The sequence below is a fragment of the Malaclemys terrapin genome, chromosome 5 (genome assembly GCF_027887155.1).
Source record: "Malaclemys terrapin pileata isolate rMalTer1 chromosome 5, rMalTer1.hap1, whole genome shotgun sequence".
NCBI lineage: Eukaryota > Metazoa > Chordata > Testudines > Emydidae > Malaclemys > Malaclemys terrapin.
Window position 1 is genome coordinate 56,092,383 of NC_071509.1, and position 20,585 is coordinate 56,112,967.

Here is a 20,585-nt window from a genome sequence, read left to right on the forward strand (position 1 = left end):
TCAGTGAAAAGATATTTATTTGACTGACTTCTTTATCTACTTTAGGTCACAACTTGTATGAAGCCCTCAAAACCCAAAGAATTATCCACAGGTTTCAATCAAGAAGAAGAGACTAAAGCTGTGCTCGTATGCAAAGAAGAAAGTCAGAGTGATGGTGGCAGTGACTATTACAGAGATAACTTTAGACAAGTCATTGCTTGCTTGTCTCCTGGTTGTGTCCAGATCTCAGCATGACGTAGAACTACATAAGACTGTGGGACAGTATGAGTTCTCCATGTTACCACAATCAATGTTCAAATGCAATGGAGCAATGCATATTTGCCAGGCAAAAAAGCAAAGTAATGCACACCTTGCACTGTCTTCCTAAGCCAGCACCCACTGAGAAAGTGATTGTTACCTTATACTAGCAGAGGCCTTTCAGTGTAGCAATCATAAATTGAGTGGCTGAGGTACATGCTCACAACACACTAGAAACCATTAACCTGCTGAGAGTTGGCTAAACACTTCATTATGAAGCAACAGAGGAAATACTGGACCTATCATGCAGTCCACCTTGTTTGACACACATGCGAAGGAATCAGACTCAGAAAGAAGAGACTTCATGGAATTTGCTCCTGTCCAATACAAAATCATTGGCTCCATGAACATGTTGAATGTAACAATGAAGAAAACACTGTTTCATACTTGCATGAGGGATCAGTTAATTGACTACCTTGCTGGAACATTTTTCCTGTATGTAAAGAACAGCTCGAAGAATTTTGTCATCGCATGTTGTAATGAAACTGCTGCCTCGCACTGTTTGGAGTTTGTTTGTACTTCCTGTGAGGAAGCTGATACTAAAATTATCTTGCATGCCATCAAAGCTACAGAGAGGTTTTTAGCACAAGATATGGATGTTCTAGTTCTCTTTGTGAGACACTACCCAAGACTTCTGCAAGATTCTGTTTTTGTGCCACCATACTGCCAGGTTTCCACACCCTTTCAGTCTGTGACACTATTGGAAGGTAGGCTGGAAAGATTTGATTCAGCCTGTGAAGACTCGCTTCTTGCTCTGAAGGTGCTCAGAAGGAATGAGACACTGACTGATGAGGTCATAAATGCACTGGAGACATTCATATGCTAAGTTAACCATTTAAAACCAACAACACTTGCAGAACTACCTTCATGTATGTTTTCCAAGAAGCAGACAAATGGAGAAGAATTTAAAGGGTGAATTTATGCCTATCAAGAGGGCAAATTATCAAGCAATAGAATGGGATGTGCTCAATCATCACAGAGTCAAACTACCATCCCCCTATTAGGTACTGATGGGTCTTAGAAGATGGACTGATCATACCAATTATGTGTGAAATACCATGCACTCCCAAATCAACCCTTCAACTAATCAAATGCTCATCTATTAAGATCAGATGCTCACCACCCTGCAGATATTTGGGCAGCTGGCTTCTTCGTTCTGAAGTGAGTACAGTATGGATGAGGATCAGTGTCACAAAATGTCTAGCAGTAGTGCCCTAGATGGAAATAACACTTGCAATGACTTTGATGAATATTTTTTTCACTCCTACATGTCAAGGCTAACTTCCCTAGGATTAATAAAGGTCAGTCTTTTTTTAATGTAACCAATGCTTCCCTGTGTTAAAGTATAATTAAAATCAATTTTAAAAAATATATTTTTGTGCCTGTATATCTGCATAATTGTTCTAGGTTTGTTATGTATTCATGGGAGAAAGGGCTTTTGAATGATATCCTAACTCTACTCATTTCCTACAGCACTTCCTCAATTACAGGAAGGTTATCAAAATTTCCACAACTGGATGACCTGCAGCTGGGAGCCAGGGTGGGGCAGCAAGTCCCTCCTGCCATGCTGCTGAAAATGATACCATTGAAATTATGATTTTGTCAATTTTTATGAATCAAATTACACCTCCCTTACCTTTCTATTATTTACTTGCCCAGAGAATCAGATCTTATTGCATTATGCTCCCAGACAACGTGCAAGTCACATACTGGCCTGAAGGGGTGCTTGGGCAGTGAGTTTGCCCCATGACAAGATGGTATGCCCTTGAATTGCTGATAAAGTGTGCTTTAATATAACATTAAGGGAAAAAAACACAGCTAAACAAGCACCCCATTAAATATGAAGAAAGATAGGAAATTGATTACACATTTTTATAATTACAATTTTGTCCAGCTTTGTCATTCTCCCACAGTGCAATAATACTTTCTTGCTAAGACAAATTTTGTTTGATCACTCATCCCTTATTATACTAATAGTGTCTACCGTTCAGCAGACTCTCTTAGCTTTTCTTCCAGCTCCCTCCATTGTGTTTCCCCTTCACACTCATATTATTTCCAAAGTCTCTGGGATCTCTGTGCAGCACAACTGGATGGTCCCCTGACACTCTTGATCACTTCCTCTTTCACAAAACTCACACGAGTTGCTTGAAGTAATCCCTTCTCTACACTGCTCATGTCCTTGTCTCTCTTTTTCATAGCTCTTTTTATAACAGACTGAAAGTTGTCCACAAGACTACAAAATCCTGGCATCTCCCTGAGAAGAGGCAATCTATCCTATCTTATCAATATTATGGCAGAATCAGACACATCAGAGAGCCTAAGTTAGTATCTCTCTCAAATACAAAGAACCGCATAGCTAATAAAAAAAGAGAATTCTTGGTTATACCAGGTGCTTTCCTAGTCGTCCCAGATACATGGATTACAGATGTTTAATGCTGTCTAAAATAACATACAGCATATTCAACATAATGGTAAAATGTTAATTTCTGAACAAAGCAAAAATTATTATTTGAGCACAAAACAGTGTTTAATGTACTGCATAATGTTGTAGATGTAAATTATTTGGTTCCTCAATCCCATCTAGTAATATTTTATACAACATTTCATGAAAACATAGGTGCAATTCATTAAAATGGGCTCTGCTGCAACACTGACACCCAGACTTAAAACTACCTGAAAAAGTTGTTTTAAAAAAAGAAAAAATAAAGATAGTTAGTTAGTAAAATGTTGAGTTATAAGGAACTGCCCCTTAGGGAGATTTGTGTTAAACTTGGTTTTACTTAATTTGTCCAGAAATGATGTGGTTGAAGAAAAAGAACGTAAATTACACTAACAAACAGTCTTAAATACTGGATCCATTGTTAATAGTACTAAGTCCTTTGCTTGTAGAAATTGTCAATCCTCTCAGAGGGCAAAATACCTCTTGCTTTGAAAGGGAGCATTAGAGTGGCCTCTGCTCAACAAGCTGTCCTTGACATACTAGATGATAGTTGTCCATATTGTGTAACTTCTCTTACTTATTTTTAGTAAGCTTGTGGAGAAAGTTGTAGTGAGAAACTTTCACAGTATCTAGATACTTTTGATTTTCTTGACCCTTGTTAAGTTGGGTGAAGACCTGACTTTGGCTCAAAAACAGCATTTGTTATATTGGTCAATTATCTCTTCCATTCTGATATTACAAAATCTAATCTTCACTAATTGTCTTCAATACTGTTGATCATGGGGTGTTGCTGACTTGCCTCTGGAGCTTGGTGCGAATGGATGAGGCTCCCTGTCAGTGGCTTTGTTCTTTTCTCCGAAAGATCTCAGTGGATAGTCATGGGCTATCCTCTTACTCCTCTTCTTGAAGGACTCTTAAGTGTGGAGTGACCCAGGGTGACATTTTGTCACCCCACCTGTTCAGTGTGTATATGGTGTCATCAGGAAGGTTAAAAAAGGGAGTTAGGGTAGTATGGCATTTTCAATATGCTGATCACACCAAATTGTATATTTGTCTTGTCTGACTAGTACAACAACGTCATCCATTGCCTCAGACAATGTCAATGGGCCATCCACGGATGAAAGAGAGCTGCTTGTAGGTCAAACCAGACAAGACTGAGCTGGGAGAATAAGTTGTAGGCGATGACAGAAACAATATTATTTCTTTTCACGGTGGGAGTGCCTCAGCCATTTAGTCACCCGAGTTTGCAACTCATGGATGACTCTAGACCCCCAGCTGTTAGATGACCATATTAACATAGTACCCAGGTTGGTTTTTTACCCTGTTGGCTTTGTCAGGAGGTTGCCTAAGAGTCAAGTGCCATGCCTGATCTTTGACAGGTGTGATATTAATCATATATTAAGCCATAGGTGCTGGAACTAAGGCTGTTGGGGGTGCTGCTCCACCCCCTGGCTTGAAGTGATTTCCATTATATATAGATTTTACTATTTGATTCTATGGCTCTCAGCACCCCCACTATACAAATTGTTCCAGCACCCCTATATTAAGCTTCAGCCTCTGCTGCCTGTGGCTGGAGCTGTGTGTTTGCACAATGAATGGGACTTGAGGGTGCCCAGCATTGGGCAGGATCAGGACCTATTCAGTGTAACCTTCGGGAGTGGCCTCTAAGAGTTGTACATAACACCCTCGTGAGCGCCTGAGACCTGCCCCAAGCAGGAGAAGGGCAAGCGGAAGAAAGAACTACATTTCCCAATCGCCTTCGTGCTGCAGGCCGCTTGTGATTGGCCGGAGTCTGCGTCCAATCAGCGAGGAAGAGGTGGCTAACGGTGCGGCAGGTGCTCCCCAAAGGAGGCTGGGCTGTGGGGGGAGGGAACATGGCGCTGGGTACCAGGGCATCGCGGTGGCTGCTGTACCTGCCGGCCGGGAGTTGCCTCCTCCTGGTGCTGCTGCTGCTCTGTGTGCAGCTCGGGGGCGGACAGAAGAAGAAGGAGGTAGAACCGTTCGCTCCTGTCTGGCGAGCCGCGGCCCGGGTGGGGGGCAGGCTTGGGCTGCAGGCTCCCACTCCCGGCCCTATGAGCCCCATGCCCAGGCGCGGCCCAGGCGGGGAATGGGGGTGAGGGGTCTCGTTCACGTGACTCAGCCGCGCTCTCCCCTCCCGGACTCGACTCGCCTTGCGTTGCAGGATGGGCTGATCCCTCCCCCGGGCTCTGGGGGCTGCCTGTGCCCCACAACGCCGGGGTCTCTGCACGCTGTCATTCGTGCCCCATCGCCGCCTGGGTCCGCAGCCCGTGGGTGAGCGCCCCCCCCCCCCTTTTCCATCTTGCTCGAGGCGCTGACACCCTGGCGTGGATTGCTCCCCAGCCCGCTATCCATCGCCTGGATGGTTTCCTCACCCCACTCTGTAGGAACATGTAAATTGCTGATCCACAGCACTCGTTCTAGTTATGTCAATACCCCTTAAACTTGCCTGTTAATACACTGGCAAAACAGGCCTCTCTAAAAAGACTTAATTATGTGCAAATTGATAACTGACACATCTCCGGACTAATTACAACAGAATGTTGGATAATTTTGATTTTACTTTACATTCACAATGTTGAAGTTTTATCTTGTTACACCGTTTCACCCTGTGTTTGCCTCAAAAGAAGTCCTGTCCTTTTGAATTTGGCCCTAAATGTATTTTTAAAATAAAGAATATAAAGTCAATGGGCGTGGTTCTATATGCCTTTTTCCCAATTAAAACACTTTTAAAAACAGGGGAAGAGGGCTAGCTTTACACTGTGTGTTTGGGCTATTGCAGGAGACCTTAATGTGAAATTGACTAGACCTAGTTGTATGAATAATGAAATTGAATGGTATATGTTTGTTGTTCAACTGAAAGTAATGCCAAGAGAAATAATCACAGTGTGCTTGTGTGTACATTGAATCTCAGTTCTAAAGATCAAAGAAATACTTGTAAACCTATACAAGACTGGGAGGGGGGGGGAAGTAGGAGATTTAAAAAACAAAATACTAAAACCAAAATCAATTTAATGATTTCCAAAGTGCTGAGCACCCAACAGTCCCTTGGAAGTCACTGAAATCTGAAAAATACTTAGACATCTAAATAGTGATTTAGCTGCTTAACTCTTTTTGGACTTTCCAGCATAAGAAAAGGAAACAAATAACATAGAGTAGGTTCAACATTCTGATGCTACAATTAACCATGCTTTCTGGATTTAAATACTTGCTTGTCTTTTTCAAACAGTAAATATGTTTTTAGGACTTGTTTGTGTCTGTGTCTTGGTAAAATACTAACATTGCAACTAATGCTTTGACACTTGTAGCGCAGCTGCCACACCACATGTAAGATGGATGAAAACATACTTTTTTTTTTAAAATGGGTTAAATGGGTTCTTTTCCTCATAAGAAAATAATGGTAACTCAAAGCGAAGTGGCCTTTGAGAAACACTTTTGGTAACGTATGTGTGCATCCTCATTTTACCACAGAGATGGCAAGTAACAGGATCCAAATGGATAGTCTTTCTTGTTTAACTATTTTTTTATTATAGTACAAGTTGCTATTGCTCTTTTCCTCTCAAAAGCTTCTACTCAGCCTTCTTGCTTCTAGCAAATGGTTCTCTCCCTCTTTATAAGATCCGTCTACTGTTGTAATTGCTACCCCTTCCTTCTTCCTCCAAATTTCTCCTATACTGGAGTTGAATTTGTCCCAACAATGTATATGCTTTCAGAATCTAGCAAACCATATACAATGTTTTTATTTTTAATTATACATTTATAAGACATAATTTTGCTAATTGTGTGTTAACTTTGTGTTCTGCATTTACTGTAAACATATACTGAGAGTTTAACACCCCTCATCCAGCACCAAATCTCATGAATTGAAACCATGCAGTTATTTGTCCAGATACAGTGCGATTAGAGCTTGTATGTGCTAAAAATGGAGCCTGTAAAGGAAGGAGCTGTCATAAACAGATAGTTAAGGGTTAATGCCTCTTTTACCTGTAAAGGGTTAAGAAGTTCACCTAGCCTAGCTGACACCTGACCAGAGGAACCAATGGGAGGACAAGATGCTTCAAAGGGAAGGAGGGAAGTTCCCTTTGTTGAGTTTGACTTTTGACTGGAGGGAAAAGCTCCAGAATTCAGCCTCTTATTAAGTAGTGAGTATTAGTGAAGGAAATAAATAGGTTTATTTCTTTGTAACCTGTCTTCTCCATTTAGAGGAATAGTCAAATTTGGGGTGTGTGTGTGTGTGAGACTAAGGGTTTATCCAGGGGAGCATCCTCTGTGTTTGGAATCTGTTGTCTGTGAGAGTAGCTGGTGTGCTAATCTCTCCTAGAGGGTTTTCTTTTACCTTTCTTTTCTTTAATTAAAAGGCTTTTTTCTTAATACCTGATTGATTTCTCCTTGTTTTAAGATCCAAGGGGTTGGATCTGTGTTCACCAGGGAATTGGTGAAGAGTCTCTCAAGGCTACCCAGGGAAGGGAATTAGTACTTGGGAGTGGTGGCAGCCAGACCAGATCTAAGCTGTTAATTGAGCTTAGAGTTTCTCATGCAGGTCCCCCACATCTGTACCCTAAAGTTCAGAGGGGGAAGGAACCTTCACAGGAGCTAACAGATGATATGCTGAAGGAGTGTTCTTGAGGGGAAATATATGAAGAGGACTGTGTCTCCATGAGGATAGAGTGATCAAGGAGGAGAATAATGGAGAAAAGAAACTTCGTGATTTGGTCAGGAAAAAGTTGTTGGTGATTGAGAGCCATTTCAGTGGGATTAAAAGGGTAGAAGAAATGTTAGAATGCACCACGGTAGCTACTGGTAGAGAGGAAATTGAAGTAATAAGAATAAAATGTGTACTCAAGGAGGTTGAAAGCACAGAAGGAAAGAAATGGGATCAGAAGAAATTTTTTGATTTTTGGGGGAGAGGTGGGATAAACATGAGGAAGGTCAGGCTGAGTGGTTAAGGACTAGTGGAAGAGAACATGAGACTGCTTTTAGGCACTTCACGGGTCCTCGGCTGAAGGGGGAGAGGGTGGAGGAGTAAAAGGAAGCAATTTACTCTAGGTAGTGTTACTTGTTTTTAACTTGCAAAATCAGTAAAACCTTGGTTGGAGTGGGGCTTGTGGGATGTTAGGGAAAAGGGCTCCATGAAGTAGAAGAATTAGAAGTATTGGCAGGGAAGACAATTTACATGAAGAGTATGAACATAGATTTCATAGGGGGTTAGAGTTCACACAGGAAGTGGATGCAAAGCATCAGTCATGATTGCAGGCTGGTAGGAAGAGGAAGGTAGAGTTATATGTGTGAATCATATGATCTACTGAAGAGAGGGCAGCTATTGAGGGAAAGAGCGAGAGGAGGAAAATAGAGAAGACTAAGATGCTGATGGTCTAATAGCTTATTAGCAAAGAATCATTGCCTAAAGTTATTATGAAAGCAATTATAAAATAATGTTGCTATTTTAGTACATCAGAATCCAGTAATTTAATCTTTTCCTGCGGAAATTATATACAGTTTTTAAGCTGGCATGCAAATGTTTTAAAGTTGAATATGTGAGTTCTTAAATTCTAACAATGGGGGAAGAAATTTGTGTTAACTGATAACTTGCCAGCCAATATAACCCTTATTGCTGAGCTTAATAAATAGTATGTTTTTGCAGTGGTTGCATATTTCTATAAGTACATTCTTATTCCTTTGCTGCATTGAGCACGTTACTAATAATCTGTGTGCTGTTCTGTATTACGTACATCATGACTATCTGTAACTGAGGAGACAAATAGAAAGGTACAGGCCCTCCTTTATACACGTGCACAAAATCCAATAAGTAATAAGGGATAAAGAGAGAACTTCTTGGAAAGTGACTAGAGTGGAGAACAAGATAGAAACTTCCTCTGCTGGCTCGCATATGAGAATTAATTTAGTTGGGAGAAACTTCTTTTTGGGCTTGATTCCCACATGTTATACAGTGCCTTTACCTCAAACTGCACTTCCTCCAAATGTAAATTATTAGCCTGATTTGCTGGTCTTGGATTAAAGAATCATCTGAATGGCAGTAATTATATTTACGGTATATTTGGTTTGCTTTGCTTTGCTCTAGTCATTAACATGATTTGGTTTTCAAGACAGCTATTTTAAATAGTGATGCTGGTTTAAAAAATGTGTGGCATCTCTAGAAAAGCATTTATGATTGTATTCACTGCTCATATTTCCTGCACTTTGGTAGCTTTTCACATCATTATTTATTGTAAACTAGCAATAGACTAGTTTGTCTAGTCTGTAATGACCTGAACTTTGAGTAAAATGCATTTGAATTCTATGTGATGGCCTGTAAGCTTGTTGAATTTGACATCATCCTAAGCATTTTCTGTTAATGATTCCTATCTGTCTTGAGATTCATTAGCTGATATGCGTGGAAAATAGACAGTTATGGTGGGAAGAAGGCTATATTTGGGAGGAAAAAATCTCTGAAACAGCGAACAATCTTCCCTATCACTTAAGATTAAAGATGAATGTCTCATTCCCTACCACCTTCCACTATGTGCAGTTGTCTGCTCTGTGCAAAGTGAGAGTAAAGTGGGTGTAAATAATATTAAATCCGAATGGCAGGTATTTTTGATATACTTTCCTTTCACTTTGCACATGAGCAAATGACTGCACAAGATGCAATGCTGTGGAAAATGAGGCCCATAAATAAAATGATTTTTTTTAAAGTCACTATTCCTACAATCTGTAACTTGGTCAGTGATAAAATACTTCATCCTAGCAAGCAAATCTTAGTCTCCACAAACTAAGTGTTTTAACACTTGATGTATATTTTAACTTGGGTTGGTTCATAATAGTTTTCCAGTGAGAAATTGTATACAGACTCATAGTTCAGGAAGCAATGGAAGTTGATACAATACAATTTTATTTCAGGTACAATTTACTTTTGCCTATTCTTTGTGAAGGAACTTGTATAGTAAACATAGATAATGTGACTCACATGGTATTGGTATTGTACACTTATTTTTGGTTGTTATGCCTAGATACATAGAAAAATGTATCTGTAATAAATTATACAAGGTGGAAAACCTGCTCTTTTGAAGTCAATGGGAATTTTGCCATTGACTTCATTGGGCTCAGGATTTCACTCACAATACATTTAAAATGTATTAACTGGATTTTTTTTTTTTTTATACTGAATGAAAACTCAAAGATACTTTCTCATGGTTGTCACTTTACATATGAACAGATGTTGGCTAAATGGTAGTAATAACATGCTACTTTAAGAGTTGCTGAAAAATTTTAATGCAGGACAACAGTCTAAAATGTGAGATACATCAATCTCTATGCATATAGTCTCTTAACATTTATTAGTCTAAAGACTTTATACTATTTATGTTATAAATTGCTAAATCTTGAGGGACAAAATATCTTGCTTTTTGACCATGTTGTCCTTTTCTTCAGTCACCATTACTCAGTAAGCATACATTTAGTTTTTGAGAGCCATATTGTGCTTCATGCACGCTACGCCTGCCCAAGAGGTAGTAACTCATAGAATATCAGGGTTGGAAGGAACCTCAAGAGGTCATCTAGTCCAACCCCCTGCTCAAAGCAGGACCAATTCCCAACTAAATCATCCAAGCCAGGGCTTTGTCAAGCCGGGCCTTAAAAACCTCCAAGGAAGGAGACTCCACCACCTCCCTAGGTAATGCATTCCAGTGCTTCACCACCCTCCTAGTGAAATAGTGTTTCCTAATATCCAACCTGGACCTCCCCCACTGCAACTTGAGACCATTGCTCCTTGTTCTGTCATCTGCCACCACTGAGAACAGCCGAGCTCCATCCTCTTTGGAACCCCCCTTCAGGTAGTTGAAGGCTGCTATCAAATCCCCCCTCATTCTTCTCTTCTGGAGACTAAACAATTCCAGTTCCCTCAGCCTCTCCTCATAAGTCATGTGCTCCAGACCCCTAATCATTTTTGTTGCCCTCCGCTGGACTCTTTCCAATTTTTCCACATCCTTCTTGTAGTGTGTGGCCCAAAAATAGGGAGGCTATGACTTCAGTATTCTGTTGGGGAACATGCTTTTCTATTCAGTACATATTCTCTTATGCTAGAAGTAGGGGGATTGGTCCTTATTGCATTTAAATCTAATACTAGAGTTATTTGCAGAACTGCTATGGGAATGCAGTAATTTACTTCAACACCTCTCTGTTGCAGCCAAGAAATGTCTGATCAAAAGTGGTATGTGAGCTGCGTTCTCTAACTGTGTGTTTATCTTTGGTTGTTTATATTGTTACTTCAGGACTGGATGTTCATATTTGGAGCCTACTTCTCTTTTGCAGCTATAGAGTGCTATTATACAGCTCATGACAGAATCTCTGGGTTTTGTCACTGCTGTACAACTGTTCTTGCTACTAGACACAGTGAACTAGATTGGTTAGCATTAGTGTTCCTATTACCATAACTCTTATTATAGTTGAGAATTGCTTACTATACACTACTTTTGCTGTTGTCATGTACTTTAATGAAAATAGATATAATAGAGCTGGGTGGAAACTGAATTTTTCATTTCAAGGGGAATGTTGTGAATCTGATTTTTCCTTCTGTTCTGAAATGGAACGAAATCAAGAACTGAAATGAGATTTGATTTTTTTTTTTGAGTCACTTCTGATCAATCTAAATGTTTTAATCTGATTTTATTTTATATTGGATATTTAAAATATTCAATTATCTCTATCAAATGTTAGTAAAATGTTATGTTTCCAAAGTCAACATTCCATTTTAAGCTTATCAAAATGCTTTTTTTTTTTAATTTTTCTTTCAATCTTTCTTTCAAAAATCTTTGTCTAACTTTGTCCATTTCAAGCAAACATTTAGCCATGGGGTTCTCAAACTGGGGGTCACTAGGTTCTTAACTTGGGGGGATCATGAACTCTCAGCCTCTACCGCAAACCCCACTTTGCCTCCAGCATTTATAATATATTATAAATATAAAAATATATATAAATATATTAATATATTTAATATATAAAAAGTTAATTTATAAGGAGGGGTCACATTCAGAAGCTTTCTATTTGAAAGGGCTCACCAGTACAAAAGTTTGAGAACCACTGAGTTAGCCTTTGATGAATTGGCATTTTCCAACTGGCACCAAAAATGATCTTGTGGTTAAAGCACTGGACTGGTACTCAAGAGTTCAGTTTTTGTTTTCATATCATCCATTGATTTCCTGGGTGACAAGTCAGTCAATCTTTGTGCCTCCAGTCCTGTTTCATTTTATCTAGTTTCATTTTATATCCCTTTTGTAGACCCTATCTTGTCTGTTTAGAGTATAGACTTTTCAGGGCTGGGATTGTCTCTTAAAGTGGTCATATAGTGCCCACCACAATAAGGCCATAATGTATACTAAGGGCTCTCAGCGGTACTGTAATACTACTACTTCACGCTTAGTAGTAGTATTAATGATGATCAAATTCAGAACCTCCATTTGAAAAGCAATATCCTAATAAAGACACTTCACTTTTCACGTAAGAATCACTGCTTAACTATAGAATACCATCATGCAATCTTTTCTTTTTGCATCAATTAGTAAGGCTACATCTACACATGGAGCTAGGAATGTGATTCCCAGCTCGAGTAGAAATACTTGTGTTAGTGCACTAAATATAGTCGTGTATCCGCAGTAGCGTGAGCAGTGGCACAGGCTCGCTGCCCTGAGTACAGACTCCTCCAGACCTAGTGCTTAATTTGTAATGAAAGAGGTGCTGAGGCTCAAGCAATTTTTTTTACTTTCATAACTGATGCAGCAAGGCCAAAGGTTCCGGGGCTATTAACTGCCAAGCATAGAGGTTCTGGGGCTCAGCACTGGCACAAATTAAGCACTTCCTAGACCTCACAGATACATATTCAGGGCTGCTGCATGCTGCTGTCTGTGCTACTGAGGCTTCACTAATATTTTTAGCGTGCTAGCTTGAGTATGCCTGCTCGAGCTGGGAACCAACTTAGATTCAGTCATTGCTCAGATTGTTATTGCTTTGTCTTCAAAAAAGCTTGTGGCGCTCTTCCTTTTTCACCATAATGTTCCTGCCACTTTTCTGTTGCTGTTGGGCATTGCTGGTCTTGAAAGGTCTAAAGCTTTCTTTCCTCTACATCAGTGTAACTACAAGCTTGGAAATAGAAGACTTTTCTATAAAACTTTGGGTCATCAAGTATTGCGTTCTTGTTCTATGAGTGGTGTTTACAGTGTCATTAGTTGCAGTGTTGGATTCCTGTAGCTATACAATATTGGAAGCTATGGCATTGGATATTGTGTTTTCTTTACAACTGTAGAGATAAATTGAGTGCTTTGTGGAGTATATGGTGTGAATTAATGGACTTTGCTTGTGTTTGTCAAGCTTTTCAGTAGAACACTCCTATAGGCTTATATGAAAAATTAAGGTAAGTACTAGGAGGTAAAAAGAACAAGAAGTAGCCTGAAAATGGTGTATACCCTCGTATGCTTCATACAAGTGTGGTAATTTCAGTGTATGTCCCTTCTCTTCTGCTAGCAACCATCTGTGGAAACAGACTACCAACAGTGGAGGGCTAAAGCTGTGGATAAGATGGAAAAGAAGTGAGATAGGAAGGAGGGGTGGGATGGATATGGAGAGCTGTTTACATATTTTTATGGAAAGAGTTGCCATTTAAGTACAGGATATAAATTGCTGTTGGAAATGTGATGGGGAACGGCTCTTTTCAGTGTGTTATAGTCCCTTCCACCCAGCTTTCTGTCCAGTATTTGAATCTAGCTTTAACATCTATGAAACTTTTTGATTTCATATGGCTTTGTTAACCCAGCAGGTGGGGGGCGGGGATCCAGTTCTACCAGTTCCAGATGCTCAAACGTCTTGAGTTGGGTCCCTAAAAAATCAAAAGATTGGGTTAAATCATGAGATTCTATTTACTGATTGCTTGATTTGGCTTTTATTTGCCTTTGAGCCTTTAGAGTACACTTGAGTTATGTTTTTCTTTTCTCCAGATTTTTCTTTTGCTTTTCTCCAGATTTTTCTCTTGAGAGCTAGACTTTTTTAAAAAAAATAAATGGAAGCTAAGATTCTCTAATTGCAGAAATCCAGGAGCTGGGGCTTTAAGAAAAACAACAAATATGGTCAAACTTGTGATTAAATTATGAGTTGGGAAAAATAGGAATCACAGCCATTGCTTCCCTCTATCCTTCCCAGGGAAAACCTGTCCTCTGACAAAACCTTGGCTTTGCGTGTTAAAGGCTGTTTTTCATTAAGCTATCTTAGTAATTACATAAAAACATCCGGAACTAAGTTGCTAGCAAATTTCACCCTTCATGAAGAAATCTAATTTTTCTCTGGTATTGAAGCTAACTGCACACAAGACAATCAAACAGCTTTACAGCTGCCCTTTCCCAGAATCTCCCTGCATTGATAGATATGGGTACTTCATTGACCTTCAAAACTTTTGGAACCCTTCCTATCTTTCATAAGCTTCTTTTTATTAACAAAAAAAAAAAAAAGATAGTGGCTGAGCCATTTTTAGTTTAATTCTTTAAACAGCTGGGATGAATTCCATTTGCTCTTGGAGATCTGACACTCCTCCATCCCCTTCTGCTCGGCTGCCCAACCTGACCCTCCCAGAAGGCAAGGAGGCCAGAAGCAGTCATTTTGAGGGTGCGCTCGAGGACAATGCCCCAGCCAACGTACTGGATCCACAAACCTCCTTCCTCAACTGCTTCTGGCCTTTCCGGTTGGCCTGGTCTCGTAACACCTCAGACCACTGGGTGCTTGATACAGTTTCTTCAGGCTACACCCTGCAATTTATAGCAGACTGTCCCTCTTCAGGAATCCTTCTCATGAGCAACTCCTCGTTCAGGAATTCAAAAACCTCCTGTGCCTGCGGGGCAGTGGACAAGGTTCCTCGGAACATGGAAAGAAGAGGATTCTACTCCTGCTAGTTCTGAAGGCAAAAGGGGGCCACTGGGAGCTGAGTATCTAGGTGCTGGAGACAGGAGCACTTCTTAAGCTGTTTTCTTCTTAAGCAGTTAAGTCTGCAGCTTTTGGGGAACATGGTTCAGACCTGGGTCTGTGTTTGCAGCAGGCTAGCGTGTCTGGCTCAACAAGAGAGTGTACTGAAGTCCCAAGCTGGCAGGGAAAACTGGCTCAGAGGTAGTCTCAGCACATCAGGTGGCAGTCCCAAGGGGGTTTCTGTGACCCAACCTGTCAGACATTCCATTTCCCGCCATTCTACCCCTCTCGGAGTTGCTGGCAAGAAGGAACTGAGAGGGCACAGGGCCAGTGGGGCCTGCTATACCGTCACATGAAAGGGGCATTCCAGATGGTGCCACAGCTGGCCCTACAGATAGAGTGAAGGCAGAAATCTCCAACAACTGTGCACATGGGTGCACACACACCTAAAATGGAATGGACATGAGCAACACCTCTTGAAGAACAACAGTTACAAAAAGGTAGGAAACAGTTTTTTACAAACTAAGATGTGGGAAATCTTGAACCTTTGTGAAAAGATGCTCAGGGTCTTGGCTGCGAAGTGGAGAAATATATTAATTTGTGTAACTTGGCTTTTATTTTATTTTACATTGGAAGGAAGACACTGTTTTTGAATCAAGACTCAAAGCTTGAAGTTTGCTGTCTTGAAATTTTGGGGGAATTAACCAAAATAAGCTATGTCTGAAAATGCACAGTAAAATTATTTGAATGTAATTCTAAATGTTGCTCTCTAGCCCATCAAAACAAAGGAGAAAAACAAACATGCTTGCTGGAATAATTCCTTTTTCCCTTTATTCATGGGTGCAGCACAACCCCATTTAAACCTCTCTAATGGAGATGTTGTAAAAGTGTGGCATATATAATTGGGCAGTTGGTGTCTAAATAAATCATTACAGAAAAATGTAAAGTCGTCTTATTTGTTGAGTATGGGATATGAAGAAAAGAATGCTTAGAGCAGCCTGATAGCACTCTTGTAATTAGATTGCTGAAACTTTGTTTCTGTCCCAGATGGCTCCATTTGGCAGCCTCATGCCATAGAGGGATCAGCAACTTAATTGATCTTTCTTACCACTCTGTTCTACAACCATTTATGCAGCTTTTCCTATGTGTGTGCATGAAAAATACGGATTGTATCTGCTTCAGTAAATGCTATGGATAAATCTTATTTAGATGGATTAGACTGCATAGCCATAGGGAAAAAGTGTATGTTGTTGGATGACTTATTGCTTAGAGGCTTCAGACTGAATAATATCATTTGAACAGAACTATTTATTTGTATGAAGGTTGCATTTCATTGGGTAAAATAAACTAGTTACCAAAATAAAATGTTAACTGTATGCTTTGTTGACCACTTTACTGAGATCTAAGATAATTTAGGTAGGCATGAGGAGATTAGACTTTTATCTTTATGTACAGTTCATTGGTTTTCTGCCTTCTGTAACATCTAGTGAATTTAATCTTCGTTTTTTTCATGCTGAAATTTTACAATGATGCGGTGCCATGATGAAGTTAAGTATTAAATTACATTTGGACTTACTCTGTGTACAGTGGTCCTCAAAGCAGGATTTGAAGTGGATGAAGTCATATTTTTGCATGCTATTACCACCATATACCAAGTCTGCTATACCCAAACAAATACATTAACACATTAGTACTTCTATCATGCTGAATTAGTTAGTTATTGTATGGAAGAGCTAGAATACTAAGTGACTCTACTTTAGTCACGTTAAGGAATCCTATAAAGTAGAGATGGAGTCTAACTTCCCTCCCAATGCAGACTTGTTTGGAACACTATTTTCTCTAGTGTCTTGTGTAGTCTGTTTTATGGTTGCTGAAGTAATGAGGTTTCCATCATTCTCAGTGAGGCTGTTCTCCAACCTTTACAACTTACTAGTGGGACTACTCCCTGGCTGCAGGAAGCTCTGTACCCCTTCCCCACTTCCTGTCCCCATCACTCCTCTGCCGCAGATGGGAGGGTCACTGTATGGGAACTGCCCCCGCACCCCATCCACCCACCTCCGTGCATTTGGAGCCCATTCCACACCCAGAACCTCCTCCACTGAGCCCTCTGCATTCAGACTGCCCTAGTCAAGCCCCCACCCCTGGACTTGAATCCCTACACTGCTGAACCTCATCCCCTGCATCCAGAGCCCCATCCTCCAACACATGGATCCCTGCTTCACTTCATCTCACCACCCCACCTCTTTCCCCCCCCCAAAATATAGAAGTCAAACTACACCTATGAACATGGAGTGGCACTGGTGACTACTTTGAAGAAGCTTTGTTGCTGAGAGGTGAAATAAGTAAAGGGGGGATATATGAACAGAAAACTAGTTTTAAAAAAGACTTTGGGGATTAAGACAAGGATTTTTCAGGGACCTTTGTTTAGACTAGCTTTCATTGGTTAGGCAAAATTAGGGTATTTCCTTGCAAACTGCACCCCAGAATCTCACACATTGATTAGATAGCTATCTATCAAATTGTTTTCTTTGTACTGCCAGCAATCAGATTTCAGTAGAATTTGGGGAAGGCATTAGTTGGCTAATATGACATTAACTGCAATGTTTTACTTTTTCACATTTGTCACAATAGTTAGAACTTTAGGTAGATCTGTTGTACCTTTCTGACTTTTATTTCCAAAAGATGCTAAAAAGATTTTCAGCCGCTATTTATACTGTCATTAAACCTTCGGAGAGCTTTCTTGCTATCTATGGATCTAGTAGTAGAGCATTGCAAAAAATCAGTGCAAAGCAGATTGATTTTCCTGGTGATGGATGACTAATGTTGATAAGATAGCTTCTTATCTGTGAATAACTATGTGTCTTAAACAGAACTTCTGTTAGTGCCATATAACGTGTATAAACTCCATTAATAAACAACTTTCTATTGCACCTCCCCTCTTCCATACTCATTAGGGACCAGATTTTGCCACCCTCGTGCTGAATAGTAGCTTGTTCCATGAGTAGTTCCACTGAAGTCCATTTTGGAGTAAAAGTTGTAGAATCTGGCCCGATGAAGATCCACAAAGGACTCCTGACCTTTCTGCAAGGTGCTGATTTGAGTTTGGGGGCAGAGACGAAAGGTGTTTTGCAGTGGGTTGATTGTGACCTTGATTGTGCAGGTAGATTAACAAAGCACAGATTAAAAAAAGGCAAAACCAATATAACAGGAAATTAATAGCTTTAAAATGTTTTTATATTGCATGACTCTAATTGTATTAAATATTGACTCATTTAGTAGCATTACCAACTTCAAAATATTTGTGCTAGATCAAGGCATTCCATATAGAATTAGAAAATGATTTTTTTTTTTAAGGGATATAATTTTGAAAACTATACAGTAGTAACCTTTTCTTTCAGAAACATTGTAAAATGATCTTGCACTATTTTTCTACTAAATTTAAATCTGAAGATTTAGGAGGAAAAACAATTACATTTTGAGGGTGGGATTTTCAGAAGCATCTAAGTGATTTAGGAGCATAAATACTATTGAACATTAATGAAGCTTGTGCTTCTAAGTCACTTAAAGGCTTTTCAGAATTCTACTAAAAGTTCATCGAATAACTTTTGCTTACTTAGGATGCACTGGAAAGAAAATGGAGTACTCCAGACATCAATGCTAAGAGTGATGTGGCTTAACTTTGAGATCACTTTCATGTCTGTAAGTGGTATCTTTATCAGATGTACCTAGATTGTATGATATTGAGATTTTCATTGTTTCTGTTCCTTCTCTTTCTGTATCTCTTGAGCAGAGGACACCTCTCTAAATGTTTCTATTGATAGTAGTTTATCCGTCAAACAATCTTCCGTCTTGCATTGTAACCTTTCCCCAACCCTCATTAGGGGATCCTTTTCACAAGAACTTGATAGAATTCTAAGTTTGTTCACTATTAGTTGGGCGCCATAGTGGAATTCCTGAACAATTTTGAGGGAAGGGATTTTATTTCATTGTATTCTCTTTCTTATCCCAGAGAGAGAAAAAGAGAGAGAGTGGCCTGTGAACCATTCCAGGCCTTCAGCAGTTCATCAGTTTAATCAGAAAGTTCAAATTCCATATGCTTACTCTAGTCTCAACCATATCCTCATCCACCTAAGACTGGTTTGGTTCAACTTCCAGAATGCATATTTTCACATCTCAGTGAGATCTTCACATTGAAAATAACTGTGGCTTATTGTGGGAGGAAATAATAACTGGTCTTTCCATTTGGACTGTCTGTGGCATCTCAAGGACATATAAAAGTACTTAAGTGTTGTAAAGCTGAGTGATGTTTGCACACATGCTGTCTTTTGTGAGAGGTCTGATCCTACAAGCATGGTCAGAGCCCTGCAGGGGAGAAGGTAGAAGAATGCCTAGTTTGAAAATGCAGCTGGGGCTTTAGCTTGCACAAGGGCTCTGAGCAGCTCATTAGTTGTGGGTCAGCCTAAGATCTTAGGCAGCTTTGCACAAGCCTATTGGTGGAAACTTTGCCACCAGTTATGTGCAGCTGAGCTGTGGCTTTGGGGATGTCAGAGGCACCTCAGTACCTTGGTGAATCTAGTTCAAACAGCACATTGCGATGTTAGAATATCCATGACTACCCTTATTTGGACCATTCACACAAATGAAGCAACTTCAAAAGGTGATCTTGTCCAACCCCATGCTCTGAGGCCATCCCTGACAGGATTTGTGGAATCTCTGCCATTGGAGGTTTCTAAGAACAGGTTAGACAATCTCCCTTGGAAGCCTATATGAGAACTTAATTACCCTTTTATACTTAGAAAGCTTTTCCTAATATTTAACCTAAATCTCCAATGCTACAAACTAAGCTGATTCACTTCTTGTTCTGTCCTTGGTGGATGAGGAGAACAATTGATCATGGTCTTGTATTAAGTACTCATAAAATGAAGACAGTTGTGAGTCCCTCCAAGCCTCCTCCCCCCCCCCCTCATCTTTTCTCAAGATTAAACACAATCTGTTCTTTCATGCTCTCATAGGTTAAGTTTTCTAAAGCTTTTATAATTTTTGTTGCTTTCTTCTGGGACTCCCTCTAATTTGTTCACACCTTTCTTAAAGCCTGGTGCCCAAAACTGGACACAGTACTCCAGTTAAGGCCTCACCAGTGCCAAGTAGAGAGGAACAATTATCCCCATGTCTTACATATGACATTCCTGTTAGAATCATAAAAGATTAGGGTTGGAAGAGACCTCAGGAGGTCATCTAGTCCAACTCTCTGCTCAGAGCAGGACCAAACCCAACTAAATCATCTCAGTCAGGGCTTTGTCAAGCCGGGCCTTAATTTGTATTAATACATGCCGGAATGAAATTTGTCTTTTTTTGCAGTGTGTCCTCGCAGTAAGGCTTAGCAAAAGCTATGTCACAAACATGTATTCTGTTCCAAACATTGAGGTTCAAGATAAACTGGAAGAAATCACAGCTTCATCCCAGTTAATACCTGTTTTATTGGAACAGTTCTGGATTCCAGAAACGGGTATTTCAAAATTCTTAATAATAGAAGTACTACAAGAAAACAAGTGTTAAACAGTAATGGTCTTTCTCAAACTGATGGTCCTTAAGGCTTTGACAACCAATCAGTATTCTTGTATGCATAACTAAATTTGGGACTTCTGTAACACTGGATACCAATATGCTCTTTAACAAATATAGACAGCATGTTTATGAAATCACCATTGTCTAAATTTCTCTTCCTGTTTCTCAAAGGAGTTGTATTAAACCCTTAAGCTCATTGCAAGAATTTGACAATTCATGGTCACTGGATTGTCTAAAAGAACTCCATATAGACTTCTCAGGGTTCAGAGTGATACTCTCAAGTCCTTTCTCTCCCATCTACAAGACAGAATGGTTAAAGTAGTTTACT

At 39.9% G+C, this 20,585-nt stretch overlaps 1 protein-coding gene across 4 annotated transcripts in view; it reads left to right on the plus strand.

Annotated features, from left to right (window-relative positions):
• Positions 1 to 4,578: 4,578 nt before the first annotated feature.
• The window catches only part of TUSC3 (tumor suppressor candidate 3), a 312,072-nt gene continuing 296,065 nt past the window's right edge, over positions 4,579 to 20,585 (plus strand). For 2 of the 4 annotated variants that reach the window (XR_008445222.1, XM_054030984.1), the window contains exon 1: positions 4,579 to 4,728. Coding sequence is in view for 3 of the 4 variants with exons in the window: in XM_054030984.1 (XP_053886959.1) it covers positions 4,612 to 4,728 (117 nt within the window). In the remaining variant the exon portion in view is untranslated. The remainder of the gene's footprint in view (positions 4,729 to 20,585) is intronic. The other 2 variants (XM_054030985.1, XM_054030986.1) reach the window with 2 other exon arrangements.